This window comes from Cebus imitator, unplaced genomic scaffold, assembly GCF_001604975.1.
Source record: "Cebus imitator isolate Cc_AM_T3 unplaced genomic scaffold, Cebus_imitator-1.0 Scaffold26, whole genome shotgun sequence".
Lineage (NCBI taxonomy): Eukaryota > Metazoa > Chordata > Mammalia > Primates > Cebidae > Cebus > Cebus imitator.
Window position 1 is genome coordinate 9,038,790 of NW_016107341.1, and position 17,175 is coordinate 9,055,964.

The 17,175-nt window shown below is 43.9% G+C and overlaps 1 protein-coding gene across 15 annotated transcripts in view; it reads left to right on the top strand.

Moving 5' to 3' along the window:
* Nucleotides 1-6,455, top strand: part of MAGI2 (membrane associated guanylate kinase, WW and PDZ domain containing 2) — a 1,433,352-nt gene extending 1,426,897 nt beyond the window's left edge. For 13 of the 15 annotated variants that reach the window (XM_037736560.1, XM_037736552.1, XM_037736554.1 and 10 more), the window contains one exon: nucleotides 3,574-6,455. In XM_037736560.1, coding sequence (XP_037592488.1) covers nucleotides 3,574-4,220 — 647 coding nt within the window. In that variant the 3' untranslated portion in view covers nucleotides 4,221-6,455. The remainder of the gene's footprint in view (nucleotides 1-3,573) is intronic. The other 2 variants (XM_037736564.1, XM_037736562.1) reach the window with 2 other exon arrangements.
* Nucleotides 6,456-17,175: the final 10,720 nt, after the last annotated feature.

Here is a 17,175-nt window from a genome sequence, read left to right on the forward strand (position 1 = left end):
AGGGAGGGAGGCAGGCAGGGGAGGGAGGCAGGCAGGGAAGGGAGGCAGGCGGGGAAGCAGGCAGGCAGGGGAGGCAGGCAGGGAGGCAGGGAGGGAGACAGGCAGGTAGAGAGACAGGCAGGGAGGGAGATAGGGAGGTAGGGAAGGAGTCAAGAAGGGAGGCAAGGAGGGAGGCAGGGAGGGAGGCAGGCAGGCAGGCGAGAAGAGAAATATGGTCTGAAAGAAGCAGAACTAAATTGAACTCTCCTTGTTATTGCATGTCAAGATCTCATAAAAACTAGATTTTCTAATCTTAGAGAAGTGCCCTTCCTGTCCACCACACTCTGTGTCACCTTGCTGAGGCAGGTGATAGGGCAAGGTAGGATAAGGGCTGCCTGCTGAAGAGGCCCCTGGTACTTTACAGAGCTTTGCAGGCTCATGCCTGTGCAAGTACCACGTTTGACACTGAACTGAAGAGTTTCTATGCAGAAAAATGAAAGTATTCAACCACTCATATAGACATCCATCTTTTAAATCACTTTGATATAGTAAATTTTAATTTCTCATTTTTAATCAGTAGTGACTCGGAACATTTTAGCTTTTAGTTTCTCTCACTGTTAAGTGTTTAATGATCTATAAACAAACTCTTGAGATACTTTTATAAAAAGGATCTTTGAATTTGTGAATAATTTTACATTTTACCATATGAAAAATCACTGGAGGAGGGAAAGAAAAGAGTGTCTCTCTGAATCTCAGAAGTAATTTGAGACCAACTAATGATGGATGGACATTTATTCATCTGGTTTTAATAGTTTTTCATTTTCCTGGATAGGAACTCTCCAGTTCAATGCCAGACATGTGGTAAGATGTTCAGAAATAAATGCTACGTCTTCTACTTAAGGACAAGATGTAGTTGCTATTGGGTGGTAGTGGCCACTGTCCATGCCCGTTTCATATACTTTGATCCTATTTGCAAGGTAACATCTTGGGACAATTTCTAAGAACAAAGAGTAAGGAACCTAAAATTTTACACTCGACTGGACCATTTTGTAATCTTGGTCAAGTTATTTAACCTCTCTCTGCTTCAATTCCTCCTTCAGAAAATGGTGTGAATAATATCAACCTTCTCCCTGTATCTAAGAAGTAATTTGAGGCCAGCTAATTAACTCTATCATATGTGATGTAATGATGGGGAAAAGAGCTATTAAAATGTGAAATATCATTACCATGGTAGAAGTCAGAGATCACTTTTGCACACACTACCCTCTCTTTAGGCCTTTTGAAGATCACTTTTTAACTCTTCTAGACTGTATCTCCCTAGATGGGTGGATTGCCACAACCTATCATTTGTTAGTTTTATTTTAAACTCTCAGCCAAAAGTAGAACACATTCTCATTTCCACTGGATACATTTGCCTTTAAGGATTTCAGACTATTCCTTGAGGTAACCAAGGATACCTGAGGTGTAGCAAAACCACACCTGGGAATCATAGCACATGGAAATGACTGCCTTATTGCACTTACTCAAAACCTCACCTGCGCAGGTACTAGTGAGGTGGCTTTCACAGGAGCTCAGTCTCTAAGTAGGCAGCAGGTGGGGTGCAAAAGAAAAAATGTGACTGACCCTCTCCTTGAAAAGTTCTTTCCCTTATAAAGTCTATGTCTCACATCTGTAAAACTGGATATTTTATCCCCATCTCAACAAGGAATAAATTGAGGCTCAGAGAGATTTAGTTGTTTGTCCAAAAATCATAGCACCAGTAAATACATGCCAGAGCCAGGATTAGATTCCAGGGCTTCTGATGCTCTTCTAGAATTTCACTCACTATGTGAAAATGATAATGGACATCAGTGTATGGAAGAAGGAAGGTTAACATCATGCCCAAAATGTTCCATTCAAATTTCACATAGAATGAGAAACTTTTTTGATTTGCCATTCTAAAGATGGCCAGAATTATCGGGAAAACCAACACCACTGCTCTTTTCCTCTTCTTATTGCTTTACAAATCAGTATCAAAGGTACTATATAAGAATCCTCAAGTTTCAAACAATGTAGACCCTGGACATTAATGGACTGAGTATACGCAAGCATCCCTGACAGCCTCCAACATGTGTTACAGAGGCAGGAGCTTGAATCACATGTACTGAGGCTGCTGTGTGGGAATGAATCTCTTAGCTAGTGAGGGAGGCTCACCTGGCACTCAGAATTCAGATCTATCAATGTGATTTCTTTGCTCTCCACTCATGACCCTATGCCAATTCTATGGAAGAAAAATTACACTCTGGAATGATATCACAAAATTTGAGCATTTTCAAGGACATGAGACATATTTCTTACAAATATCAAGGAATCACAGTAATTGGATTTCCCTGCTTTCATTTCCCCTTAGCTGTTGCTCACAGTAGTAGCTAAGTCATCTCAGATTCCTAATACATCTGTCCTTCTACTTGGCTTCTGATCAGCTGTTGCTTTTTAAAAAAATAAGTCATCTCTCATTTTTATCATTGTTTTATACGTGTTTTGATGTTGTCAATTGTCCTAAATCCTTTTTGGAAGTATATAACTTAAATCTTAAGTAAATGTTGGAACTAGGCTTCCTAGAATTATCTTAGTCTTGGGGCACTCTATAATGTTAGAAGTACTAAAAAGAATTAAGTTTCATCCAGACTTGGCAAAGAAAAAAAAAAGAATTAAGGACAACGATTTTTTTCTTCTGATTGTGGTTAAAAAGAAAAAAAAAAGGACGACTTTTAAAAAACAATGATCTTTTAAAATGAATGTATCCAAATTCTGAAACTGACAGCAGCTAGGAATATGCTTTGAGTGACACCTACTGGTTGAGAACGTCACTTCCCAACTTAGAACCCAGACCTGTGTTTCTCTAATCTTGGCTGTAGACCAAGCTCGTCCAACCCGCGGCCAGCTTTGAATGTGGCCCAATACAAATCTGTGAACTTTCTTAAAACATGAGATTTATACATGGTCCTTTTTTTTTTTTTTTAAGCTCATTGGCTGTTAGTGTATTTTATGTGTAACCCAAGACGATTCTTCTTCTAATGTGGCCCAAGGAAGCCAAAAGATTGGACATCTCTGCTAGACCACCTTTTTCAGAATCACCAGGGTGCCTGATAAAAATACAGAGACCTTCCTGGGCCCCGTGCAGCTCACAACTCCGGGTCTGGTCCTCATGGGGAATCTGTATTTTTCACCACCACCCTGGTGATTCCGAGGTCTGCGCGAGCTAGAGACCCATTGATTCAAGGGCTGTCAAGTGGGCTGTCCACACAAGACTGTCAGACCCGAGGACACCCCGGGAAGTTACCAGGCCAAGGCGAAGGGATTAGGCCCGGGCTTCGCGTTGGCCTCCCGGGTCCACGGACGGGGTTCGGGTCGTGGGGGATAAGCGGGGCAGAGGGAACCCCCAAATCCCCGGGGGGGCGCAGCCGCTGCCCTCTTGGCAGTGAGGGTGGGAGTGGCATTGGCTCCGGCCCCTAAGAGCAGTCGCCCCGGCTGCCTGCCCCTGTCCCAGGCATAGAGAGGGCGCGGGGATGGCCTGCGCGCGCCACTGCTAACGGCTGTGCTTCGCGTCCACAGACGAACCCGCCCCCTGGAGTTCTCCCGCTGCCGCCGCCCCAGGTCTGCCGGAAGTAGGCGTCTCCCTGGACGACGGCCTCGCTCCATTCTCTCCATCACATCCAGCCCCACCCTCCGACCCTTCCCACCAGATAAGCCCAGGCCCAACTTGGGATATCAAACGGGAACACGACGTTAGGAAACCAAAGGAGCTTTCAGCCTGCGGCCAGAAGAAGCAGCGCCTCGGGGAGCAGAGGGAGCGCTCGGCGAGTCCGCAGAGGGCCGCGCGGCCGAGGCTCGAGGAGGCGCCCGGCGGCCAGGGGCGGCCTGAGGCCGGCAGGCCCGCCTCGGAGGCCAGGGCGCCCGGGCCCGCGGCGGCGGACGCGGCGCGGGCGGGCGGGAAGGAGGTGCCCCGCGCGGCGGCGGGCTCCGAGCTCTGCAGGCGCGAAGGCTCCGGGGCTGCACCCGCGTTCGCCGGCACGAGCGGCGGCGGCGCGCGGGAGGCCGAGGGCAGGGCAGGTGCGCGCGCGGGCCCCCGGCCTGGCCCGCGACCCCCGGGGGGCGCCCCCGCGCGCAAGGCCGCCGTCGCGCCGGGGCCCTGGAAGGTGCCGGGCTCCGACAAGCTGCCGGGCGTCCTCAAACCCGGCGCCTCGGCCGCCAGCAGATGAACCGCGCGGCCACGGCCCGCCCCCCAGCCCGCCTCGACGCAGGCTGTTCTTCTTAGGTTCTGTCTCACGGCGTTTTAATTTATTTTCACTGTCACACGCATAGATCCACGAGGCACCAGGCCTGGGAGCATCGACGTGAAGTCCCACGTGTCCAGTGTGCATGGGCGGCAGCGCGTCCACGCACAGACCTAAACTGATCCTAAAGCCCCCGGTTCCATTGTGGGGGCTTTGGCAGCTATGGAAGAACCAAAATAACGTGAAGAACATCACAGAGAGACAGTGCAGTGTAGCTTTAGTTTAAGAAAAATATTCCTCCCCACTGCATGAAGGATTTGGATGTCATCCAAACTTTATATCAAGAAACTGGACAAGTTAAGAGCAATCACAAACTGGAATATCGCCTTAAAAATCAAACTGCACGGAGCAAGCTGAAACTGAGACAAGATTATATCTTTTAATTGATCTAAAGCGTTGTAAATAAATTGTTCTCGACATATCTAGACAGGGGTTAAAGGGTTTCTTTGACACATTCGGAACTGTTCACCCATGACATGTTTCCATGGCTCACCCTTGGCATCCATCCTTGGTGTTAGCAGCAGCGTTCCCTGCCTTCTGCAGGATGACTTAGAAATCTAGTGAGTTTATTGGTGTGATGCCATTTTTATTGCCATTTCTGTGATCAAATCTTATTTCTGTACATTTTCAGTGGTAGGAAAAAAAGGTTTTAAAAATTGTATCCTAGGGAACGGTTTGCTGTAAGTCAGAATTTTGCAGTTTAGCTCATAGGTCTTAATTGGTTTTTCTCTAAACTATAAATTTTATAATTGAAGGACCACAATTTGTTTAATCAAGATTGGCAACGCTGCAGTTCCTTTATGAAGAGGCTTTTCTGTCGTCCCAGGCTAGCAGAGATGGATAGCTTCTTTGTCAGCAATGTGATATTTCACTTATTTTTTTGTCTTATTTTAAACCCTCTCTCCATGACTTCATTGGCACTTTGACAGAGGGAGGCAGAGTATTTGTCTTATATTTCTCAGATTATAATGAATCTCTAATATTAAAAAATTATAACCAATTTATTTTCATTAAAGAACGTGAGTCCGTTTAGCATTCCTTTCTGCTTATCTTTCTTCCTTTTGTTTCCATTGGTTTGCTTTTGTCTTGTATTCTTTGTCAGTTTTTTATTTTGTTAGCAACCTCTAGATGTTTATCTCCACGAATCTGTGATTGGCCTCCTAGTAAAATTCTAAGGCTTGCCTTTCTTCCCCGCTATTTTAGCATTTCTTTGTTAAATGTCAGCTTCAATTAATTATCCATTGGTACTTACTGTAGCTACACATACTAAAAGGCAAAGTGTTTCTGAAGGCAATTTTTTTTTAATATGCCGTAAATGAATGAGGCTTCATCCTTCCCATATTCTTACTCTTTACAGGCGTTCAAATGCAAATAAGCTTCACCTCCCTACACTGTAGTCTAATTAAAAGAGGCGATAAGGTCTGTCTCAAAGGTCACACATAATAGCCTTCCTGGACTGACTGTTCCCCCTCCTTGTAATTGCAGTATCCTGAGTAGCAGTTTAATCATCAGACATCGGAGTAGTTTAGTTGTTTGACACGAGGAGAATAAGGTTGAAAGCCTCAAGTGAAGGGTCTTGCAGCTTGTAAAAGCAGTGTCCGAAAATGAAACCCATCCATCATAAACAAAAGCACAAACACTTGTAGCAGTTTATAACGCTTTTGGTTTAATCTCAATTAGTCTTTCTCCCCTGGACTAGAAATCCAGTATAGTTTGCCATTAATTTATTGAATCTGGTTTTGGACAATGCTTCTGTAGTGTAGCTGCACGTCCTGGTACTGTATCCTCTGACCTTTATTTTCCATGTGTTACAAAAGGAAAAAAAAATTGAGATTACACTGGCATAAACTCTAATTTGCACAGTTCACAGCTACTACTTGTGCAGTAATTGCTTTATGCGGCTGTAATCCATAACCTGTGAAGACAGCACATCATCTAAATCCCATTCCAAATAATATTTCTGTGTAGTGTTAGCTGTGAATTTACCCTGTACAGCTGTATCTCTATAAATATAATTTCATGTATTAATAGTCACAGAAAGACTGTAAGTGAGCAACTATTTTTATGAAACGCACCACTATGGATAAATTAACTTTTACAGAAATCTTGTTTACTGTATGATATTCTAAAACACTGTCAAATAAAATATATATCCAAAAATCTTTTCTTTTTCCAACTATATAGGCTGTGTGTTAATTTGAAATAGATTATTACTGGGGGGGGGGGGTTAACCTAGTTTTTCAAAACTTCAGTTTTTTTTTTTTTTTTTTAAGTATAAGTTTAATGCCCCAAATGGGACTCTTTTGAAACTTGAATCTAAATGCAGTGGCATTACATGGGAAAGACTGTTGGCTTTTTTGGCCTAAGTAAACAGTTTTCTCAGTCTAGTAGGTATTTGCTTGTCAGGTTACTAAATGATTTATGAATTGGCAGTATAGTTCTGTTGCTTGCTACATTGATACTTTACCTTTCTTCAAAAAGGATCTAAAGTATCAATCTGTAATAAATTCCATCACATTTTTTCCTTTTAATTCTGAATTGTTTTTCATGCAAAATCCCCATGAGTTCATGCAGAAGCCAGCATAGTGAGCAGCAGTGAACAGATCCAAAGTGACTGGTCAATCATAGCTTTTATCATGAATTACAATGCCTGTGATAGGAAGAGAAAGGTCTGCTTGACCCTTGGTTGATTACAACCCTGCCATCAAGGACCTGACAATCAGAAGGAAAACTTCAACACTAATCAAGACTCCACTCGCCACCTGTCACTAGGGTGCCTAAAGTTCCCAAACTGTCCATCTTTTATTCCAATACAAAAATTTTTAATATTGTGCATCATTTGTACAAAGGAGGTGACATGTAAAATGGAACACAAAAATTAAGAAATCTGTACATGCCGTTCTTTATGAAGTCATCTGAGAATGGGCCAGTACAAGCTGAAAAAGACCTATACAAAACTAATTTAAATGGAGTATAAATATTCATACTGCACAACTTATTTTAAAAGAAATAAATACAAATTACTAAGACACTAAAAAGACAAGAAGTCAGAGATCAAAGGACTAGGACAGAGACAGAGCAGAAACTAGGGGGAGGCCAGCAAGGCCCCTGCTGCCTTGGACGGGGCCTTACCATGAATTCACATCTCCAAGGTACAGACAGGAAAATCTGAACACAGGAAGGAGTCAGGTGGGGACTGTCCAAAGTGCGAGTATACCCTCCCTAAAGCTGCTGGTTTGTCCAGTATGGAACAGTATTCCAGTTTCTTAAGGAAAGAAAAATCAGGTCTTTATTTGAAATGTTTTGGTTTTTAAAGTTTGACAAGTTTAATTCACATTTGTAAGAAAGGCTGCACAAGAAAAAAAAAACTACCACAACAAACCAGATGCAGCCACATCTGGCCCATAGCCCACCAATTTAGAACCGCAGGCAGGCATTCAGCGGGAAAACCCACTGTTTTCATCAAGGTCTGGATCACCTTCCAAGCAGGGGAGGCACAGCCCCCAGAGGTAGTAAAGCCTGTGGCTACTGGGGTACACACATGCCAGGAATAGCCTCAACTGTGTATTCCAAGCATGAGACATGCCACCAGAAACCTGATTGTATATCTCCAGTAGACATGGATTTGCTGTAAAGCTACAGAAACTGACACTTGCTTGGGCCCTGAATCTTATTTGAAAGTTTATATTCTCTTTTTAATGTGTTTCCCCAAAAACTGTAACCTTGGGGCTCCTCAAAGTTGAATTTGTCCCTTTCCCCCTTGTTACTGCTATTTTTCAGGCCAAACTCATGGTAAAAGTCAAATGACCTCTTTTCTGAAAGAATTTGGATTTAACAGACATTTCCATTTCAGGCAACCATAGTGCCAGACAGGATGCCTGTAAACTCACAAGAATACTTTCCAAGTCTTAAAATACTAAGAGTCCTGTGTTTAGTAAGTTCTATATCACCCCTAGTGTGTGCAGGGCCCCAGTTATATGTGTAGAGATTATGATTATTGGTGGTAATAACAGCTGTGATTGTAAACATATGAGTATAAACAATGGAGCAACACCCTAGAATTAAACCAAACCTTTGCTGGGCATTTGGGAGCAGATCACCCAGGCAACTCAGTGACCTGGGACTTCATAAAAGCTTAAGTCTGTGCCACCACCCCTGGGGAGGGTAACTGGCAACCACAAACCAGAGCCTTACCTGAAGAGCTCTAGGAGTTTGATGGAATCTTTTTTTTCCGATGAAACTGCCTCTTGGAGAGTGATTTCACTGGAAGAACCCGGTATTCTGTGAAGCAATAAATTGACCTTTGACCTCTGACCTCCTAAGTGGGAGGTACATTTTCTAAAACCCCAACAGGCTATCTGCGTGTCCACCTGCTCTGTACAAGGGCACTTTACCTTGCAAGGAAAGCCTCCATCTATTACCTGTCCTGCATTTTCCACTGGTGCATCACCGTGTGAAAACCTCTAGGGAATTAAACAAAGGGACAACTGAAGAATGCAGCCCTCCCAGGGAGAATCAAGAGAGCAGTAAGAAATAGTTAAGTGGATAACACCATCCTTCATCGAGGAGCCCGAGCAGAGTTCTTGGTGATCTCAGAATTAGCACCTACATTTGAGTTTTCAAATAAAGTCAGATTTCTGATTGAACGTGTGATTGACTATGAGATTATGTATCACATATTTTCCATAGATTAAAGGCATCAGGGCCGGGCACAATGGCTCACAGCTGAAATCCCAACACTTTGGGAACCAGAGGCAGGAGGATCATTTGAGTGTAGAAGTTTGAGATTAAAGGCATCAAATCTATAATTACTTAAGGTTTAAATCAAACTATATTTAAAGCATACATGCATACAAGAGGAAATACATTCTTTGCAATATTTAAATTTATGATTAACAAATAGAGCTGTCAATTTAAAAATAAAATTGTGTCTAATGGCTTATAAAGTTACTTTAGGGGCTATGTGAGCCAACAAGAGCACTTGCATAGGCAAACCTCCTTAATTTAGTGTAATAAAAATTTTCAAATCGCTGCTATATAAAAACACTAATGGTGAACACAACACAGGCCCTATTCTCAAGTTGCCTATAATCTAGTTATAAGACAATGACAATTAACCTAGGACAGAATATGGTCTCTATGACAGTAGGAATGCAAGATTGTATAGGATGTAGAAATGCTAGAAGTCGTCCTGGACAAGTGACATTTTAGTTGGATTTTGAAGGATGGGAAGGATTTCAAGAGGCACAGGGGGTATGAGGAAGAGAACAGCTTGAGCCAAGTTACGATAAATGTTGGAGGACTGTCAGGGTAGCGGGAAGTTACTGATTTTTGGCAGAGTATAGGAGAGAGAGTGGGTGGAGGGCGGGGATTAAAGCACACCACAAAGCCTTTGGGGAACAGCGTCAAGTCAGGAAAGATTCAGAGCAGAGAAAAAAAAAATCATCCCTTGGCTCTAAAGTTAGTCCTGGCAGCCTTGTCTAGGAGGAGGAGCACTTGGAGAAACTCTGGCAGGTGCTTCCTGTCAGTCCAGGTGAGACGTAAGATTTGCGTGTCTGAAACAGAGGAGAGAGTTTTGCCAGTTTTCAAGGAAGGGAAACAAGCAGCCCTCACACTTAGTGGATCCCAAGAGTTAGGGACAATCACAGCCTTCAAGCCTGAGTGACAGGAGAAAATAGGAAAAGGATCAGATCTACAAGGAACATCATGAGGCTCTTAGGTTGCCCAGATGGAAATATTCATCCGGCCAATAATCAGACTAAAAATGGAGGCATTTCAGAAAATTAGGTTCAGGTGAGAAGCTAAGTCTAAAGATTTAAGAATCCACTCCCTAAAGCCCCACCAGGACCCATTCCTAGACATTCTGGTGTAATTGGTTGGGATGGGACCTGGATATCAGGATTGTTTTTTAAAGCTCCTCAAGGACACAAAGGTTGGGCAGCCAAGAGTGAGAACCACTATGCTAGGAGTTAAAGTTGTTATGATCTTCAAGGTAGAGAAGGGGCAAGGGAAAAGGGACAGGAGCCACACTGGGGAAGCAGGGACAGAAAAATGGTCAGGGAAGTGTTGCTTGGAGAGACTGGACACTGCAGGGCCATGGAGTCCTAGAGAGGAGAGGATTTCAGCAAACAAGGAGTGACATCAGTGACCACATGTGCAACGATATCACTCAGAAGCAGGAGTAAGACTGAATCACTTATTGTTATTTTTGGAGGTTCCAGAGACCTTTTAGTAGAACAGTACATTTAAGTTGCTGAGTGAATGAGGAGTGAGGAGGCAGACGTCTTGTTGACAGGAGCATTGTCACTTCAAAGGAAAAGCGGAATACAGGAAGACTGCTGCTCAAGGTTGGTTCTTTGTCTGGAGACGCCTTTTGCCTGCTTTCAGCCCAAGGAGAGGGAGCCGGGGGAAGAGAAGGGAAAGTCACTGCGGGTAGCAGGCAGGGAGGGACGAGGTCAGAAGGCCTGGAGGACATGGAGGTAGGGAAGGAATACGTAGCCCACAGTGGGTAGCAAGGAAACATGGCAGAAGAACACTCATCCACTTCAAGGAAGCTGTATGTCTTTCAAAGACTTGAAGAAACACTAAAGAAGAGGCAAATTAAAGAGTCCGTATCCTATGCATTCTGTGTTTTCAGCTGGTGGAAATCGGCTCAAATTTGTAAAACGCAGAGGTAACACTGAAGACGCTAAAAGAATGAAAACACTTTCTTGGGGATCCTGAGCAAGCGAAAACAAACACCAACGAGAAGACAAAACAAAACAAAGGGCCTTTCTGGAGCTAACAAGGGGCAGATCTAGAATTTTTTCTTTTCAGAGCTGGTGTGAAAGTTTACTAAAAATCTTTAGAACAACAAGGAAAGAAACAAAGCAAAGTACAACTCGGAAGAGGTCCAAGGCGGCAGCTTGAGAAACCAAGTGTGCAGCTTACCGCTGGACTTGGGCCTTCATCCGTCGGCCTACTTCCGGGATCTCGCCTTTCTCCTCGCGACTGGCCTGGCGACTGGCGAGATCTTATGGGAAGCTGCTGATTCGTTTCAGGTGTTTTCTATTAGGAGCCTGTCTTTCCCTAGCACCAGCTGTGACTTTATTACTTTAGAGAAACAGTTAACAACCACCTGACTGTGCCCTGAGTGTCTCCCAGCACCCCTGGTGTGTTGGGAGGAGCCCTCTGCTGCCCTGCTGTACCTAACGAGCCACCAACTGTAACATTTTTCCCCTCAAGAGTTCACGACCCCAAAGCTTTGGGGTAAAATGGACAGACGTCTGTCTTCTGCAACTGCTTCCTGCTGACAGAGGGGCAGTGGTGGTTCTGTGGGTCTTGGTCTCTTGCCAGCAGGGCTGAGTTGTCTCTATGAGTTGGTGAAAGTGGTATCCAGCCAGGTCAAGGGTGACAGGGACAGGACTTTGCCTCTGTCATATCCCACTGACAGGCAGTCTAGAGGGTCCCTGTAGAAGGGTGATTATTGAATATTGAGAGGATGGTATCCCTCACTGAGGATCATCTGGAACTTAATGGGCTGAAGGCAAGAGGAGACAGATTGCGTTATTAGATTAGAAGACATGGACGAAAGCAAAACAAGGGGGTGAGGACAGCTCCAAAATCCCTGAGGCTGCTGACACACCCAGGTAACTAGAGGCTACGATTATGCCTGCTAAGACCTGGGTGTGTGAGGTTTGGCTTTCGTTAGCTCCCTTGGTCTTATTTTACCGAAAAAAAACCCTCCAGGATTACCCCCATCACCTGGCAGGATTTGAAGGATAATGAATTGCACAGAATTAGAATATTGATCCAGACTTCTACATTACCTATCATTTTTGTTTCTTCTGAGCTGCAGCCAGAGATCACTGTTGGTTTATAGGAATAAGCAGGGTTGATCTAAAATGCAGACAAAAACTTAAAAACAACTGATGAGACTTGAATTTAATGACAAGTATGTCATAACTTTTGAAACATAATTTGTCTCTTCAGTGATTATTTTTGTCAACAAATCGTGATAGGACTGATTTTTTTCTTTGGCACAATTAACTTTAGTCTTATTATACTTGGCCTGATTATTGCATAAAGTATAGCAAAAATAATTATTCTTCACATAGGTTTTTAAAGTTGACTTTGATGGAACTCTATTCCATAGGAATCTTAGATAAGACATTCTTAAAGCCCAGCCCAGCCATGGTTTTGTACCCTCAGATACCTATGAATTGGGTAAATTCCTCTTCTCTTAAGGTCCCAAGATAACTTGGGGCTCCTGGGCCTTAGAAAGTGACAGTCTTTACTCACCACAGGTTAAGAACTCTGTACAGGGACTGTGCAGACAGGGTATGAGGCCAGTTTTCCCAAGGGGCTTTTATTGGCTCTGTAAGTCAAGCTTGATTTCTTAAAGTGTACCATTTCAGTCAAAGCCTTGGTAAAACAACCAGTTTCTCCAATTGCATTCTACTGCAAAAGAAAACATTCTTATTGCTCTTCTGCAATTAACTATATTGCCATAAGAATATTCACATAGTTTCCAAATTCTAGAGAAACCAAGTATCGCAAAACAAATATGCTCCAAATTTGTTCACAGGAGTACACTGTACTCAATTGTTAAAAGCTGTAAATAGCTCAAAACTTTTCTTGACTCTGAAAAATAAAACAAAGACTAGCAGTGTTTTAAGCAAAAAGTCAAAAAAGATTACTTCACTATTCTATTAGTTTAATCCATTCAGGTAAGCCCTGGTCTGCTTGACATTCATGAACATTTCAGATCTATATAGGTATAGCCTAGATATCTGCTTTTAATTAAGCTGACTTTTGATCATAGTGCTCTTAAAATCCTTTTAATCTCTTATTACCCGACTTTAGCCTGGCCAAATGGCCAAAACTCATGTCTTTTGAGCTTTGCTAAAGGCAACCTCACAGGCGAAGACGATAAGTTTTAACTAAAGTTATGACTTAATCGTGAGTGTACAGGTAGGCGATAAGCAGTTTTTACAAAATTTAGAGTCTACAAAGGTAGTTCTGAGAAAGGAAAATTCAAGAAGAGAAATAAGATGTTGTTCATGGAGAGGCAGGGAATACCGTGATTTTTCTCATTTCTACAACCAGCTTGTACAGAGAGAGAAGTCTGACTGGTAAGAATTTTAATATTTTCTTTTGGAGGGAGGGGATGCCATTTGCCCCATCCAACAGGCTTAGCCCTGTCATCCTTATTCTACTCTCCATTATAAAAGACTTAAGAGGCTAATCTGAGGACCTCCTGCATAGAGGTACTGGGTTTCAAAGCTGACTCTTGTAATTTGTTCCCAGTTTATTTTTAAGCCAAGAAGTTTAAGATTTGGGGAAATGCATCCAAGAGGCATGTCCTGTGATATGAAGGTGTGATTACCCATCTGCCACTCATGAAGAGAGAACAAAGGAGGGACAAAAGAAGGCATCCTCCCTTTCTTCATAATATCCTGGATGGGGCATTCTCCATCATCCTGGGTTCCAGGCTTAACCAGTCTTACTGTGTACCTTTGGGCAGATCTAGAATTCTAACCTAGGTCTGTCTTAACACAAAGTCTGGTATTGAGTAAGTGCTCAACAAAGAGTTGTTGAATAAAAGAATACTCCTTCCAAAACACTTCTGAGAGCAGGAGTGATTCAAGCCTCCCTGTTTTGCTACAGGCATTTCTGAAACAGAGCATGCTCTGCCTAGGACTTCCTGGGTAATCTCTACACCTGACATGGCCCATATGTATACAGGATTTGTCCCCTAACACTAAGACAGCTAGCCTTGTTCCAGAGCCAGGAGCCAAGAACATAAACAGTAGACTTAACCTAGCGTTTGAATGGCAGGATTATTTCTCTGGACATATATAATGATTGTTTTCAAAGCGATATTATGAATATTTCCCTTTGATTCTCACACTATATAAAATGGGAATGGGAACTATCATCTTTGCAGAGACGAAGAAGTTGTGGTCCTTAAGATTATTTGCACAAAGTCACACAGCTAAGAAGCACAGTACTCAGCTTCTGCATCCCAATCTCAGACCCTTTCCAGCGCACAGTAAGAGGAAGGGGGCAGAAGCATTATAAGGACAAAGCTACCAAGTGGGAGGGGCCCACCTGCTGGGCAAAGGGGCGGGACAGGGGTCAAGACAAGGGAAGGACATCAGAAGTGGGTGAGATGGTGGGGACTCCTAGACCATGTAGCTGGAGGGGACCTCAGAGAGAGGGAGATGAGCGGTGGTGCAATTTCCAGTGGGTCCTTCCGAATTAATGTGATTAAAACAACTTCCAGGAATAAAGAATAAAACATGCTCATGAAAGCGGAATGCTTACCTTAAGGCAAAAGCCACAGCAAAGAGAGTCTGCTGAACCATCAGGGAGAGGACCTGCCCTATGCATCATAAATACTTTCACAAAAGTGTTAGCACACAAAGGGTGCCTTGTTACCGGAAGCAAAGACGGAAAAGATCTGACTTCTTGAAATCCAGGTACCGCCAGGAAAGACATCAGCCAATTTATTTTTCCAGTGCTTAACAAGGTAATACCAGTGAGCTGCAAGTGCTTCAACCATAATGGACATGGAATAAAAAGAGAAATTCATAGAAATAATGAATGCTTCAAAACAGAAACCTGTGTGCATTACCCTTTACAAATGTTAAAAATCAGTAGGGGGTCATAAGACTCAGGGACATACCTTCAACTCTCCCTGTGTTATCCAGGTATGCCTGGATTCTTGCTTCTTGATCTGGATTTCCAGCTCTGAGATGGCCCTAGTCATGGCTCAAAGCAAGCCAAAGTGAGCAAATGCGGCAGCTGTGAGACAAAGGCTGAGAATATATGTATATATACTCACACATGAACACACAAAGACTCACAAGCACACGGATACACACACATATCCAGGGACTCCAATTTTAATATTTTTATTGTGACAAGATAACATATATACCAAAAAAGTACATAGAAACATTTGGATGGTTTACTCAGTTTTAAAACAGGCACACGCAGAACCATCATCCACACTGAGAAACAGCCTGAGATAAATTACTTGAGACTGGGCCAGGCATGGCGGCTCATTCCTGTAATCCCAGCACTCTGGGAGGCTGAGACAGAAGGATCACCTGAGGTAAGAAGTTTAAGACCAGCTTGGCCAACATGGCAAAAATCCATCTCTACTAAAATTACAAAAATTAGCCAGGCATGGTGTCACATGCCTATAATCCCAGCTACTTGGGAGCCTGAGGCAGGAGAATTGCTTGAACCCCTGGTGGGGCAGAGGTTTCAATGAGCTGAGATCACACCATCACACTCCAGCTGGGGTGACAGAGCAAGACTCTGTCTCAAAAAAAAAAAAAACATTGAGACTAACACAGAGTAAATACTTGACACATACATTTTGTATTAGTAGTACTGTCATCATTAAGGGACAAAGAAACATTTGCAGTGATGCTCTGGGACTGCCATTCAGCAAGTATGTTCTTGCTGTCAGCCGTGTGCCAGGAGCTGTGCAAGGGACCCACCTGTGACAGTGAACTCGACTGGCAGTGCGCCCTACCTCTTTTCATCATCAGGTAAATAATGCCAAAATCAGTGACACAATTGCAGGGTAATGGGTACCCCCAGAGAGAGGTCAAGGACACCACAGCAGGGGTCTTGCTTCCTGATGGGACAGGCAGGCCCAGCTTCTCCTGAGGAAGGGACTGCTCTACTGAAGGCTGAAGGTGCCCAGGACTCAGACAGGAACACACTCTGTGAGAACAGAAGCATCTGGAAGACAGTCAGGGCCTGAGGGAACCAGGATGATCAACTCACTATTCTGATTTTCAAACTAAAAATCCACATTCCAGCAAACCTCCCAGGTGCGGGCAAACCACAGGGTTTGATTACCCAAGAAGTTACAGTGTGAGGACCAAGCTGGCAAATCTGAGACCCCGACAGGAGCCAGTTGCCTGAGGCACAGAGGATGAGAGAGAAGTCGCCAGCAGGAGGCTGGGAGCTGCAGAGTCCAGATCACGTAGGGCCAAATCGGCCTTGGCCAATACGTGGGCCTCCATTCAAAAGGCAGCGGGAAGCTGCTGATGAGTTCTAATCGGGCAGAACGACCTGAAGTGATGTCAGTTTCTTATAAATAACACTCTGGCAATGGAGTGAAGACTTCAGAGGGGACAGGCCATGAGGAGACCACCACTGTGCTCCCTACCCCACGTGTCTCCCCTGGCCTCAGTTCCTCCTCTCCTTTCTCTCCATCTTCTTTGTCCTCTGTTGTAGGCTCCCGAGCCTTGGAGGCTGGGGACGCCAAGCTCAACCTTCCTGAACTTCCGTCTTGGGGCTGGCATGAACCTTCTGGGGAGGGCTCAGGAGGCCTCGCTGGTGCATTTACAACTCTGTGAAGAACCTTCCTGGACAGGTGTCATCAGTACACCAACTCACAATCCTCACTTTCCAGGTTCTCAGACCTTTTCTCCAATACCAAGGTGTGGATTGAAGGTTGATCTTATGTCTGTGGAATTAATACTCACCATGCCTAGCATAGAATAGGTGCTCAGTGAATGCTTGCTGGAGGTTGAATAATTTTTTTAGTACTGGTCTCTTCTCCAAATCCAACATCGTTTCCCTGAGTGTATTAATCCATTTTCATGCTGCTGATAAAGACACACCTGAGACTGTGTAATTAATACAGGAAAAGGGGTTTAATGGACTTACAGTTCCATGCGGCTGGGGAGGCCTCACAATCATGGCAGAAGGCAAGGAGGAGCAAGTCACATCTTACATGGACGGCAGCAGGCAAAGAGAGCTTGTACAGGGAACTCCCATTTTTAAAACCATCAGATCTCATGAGACTTATTCACTATCACAAGAACAGCACAAGAAAGACCTGCTTCCATGATTCAATGGCCCCCCACCA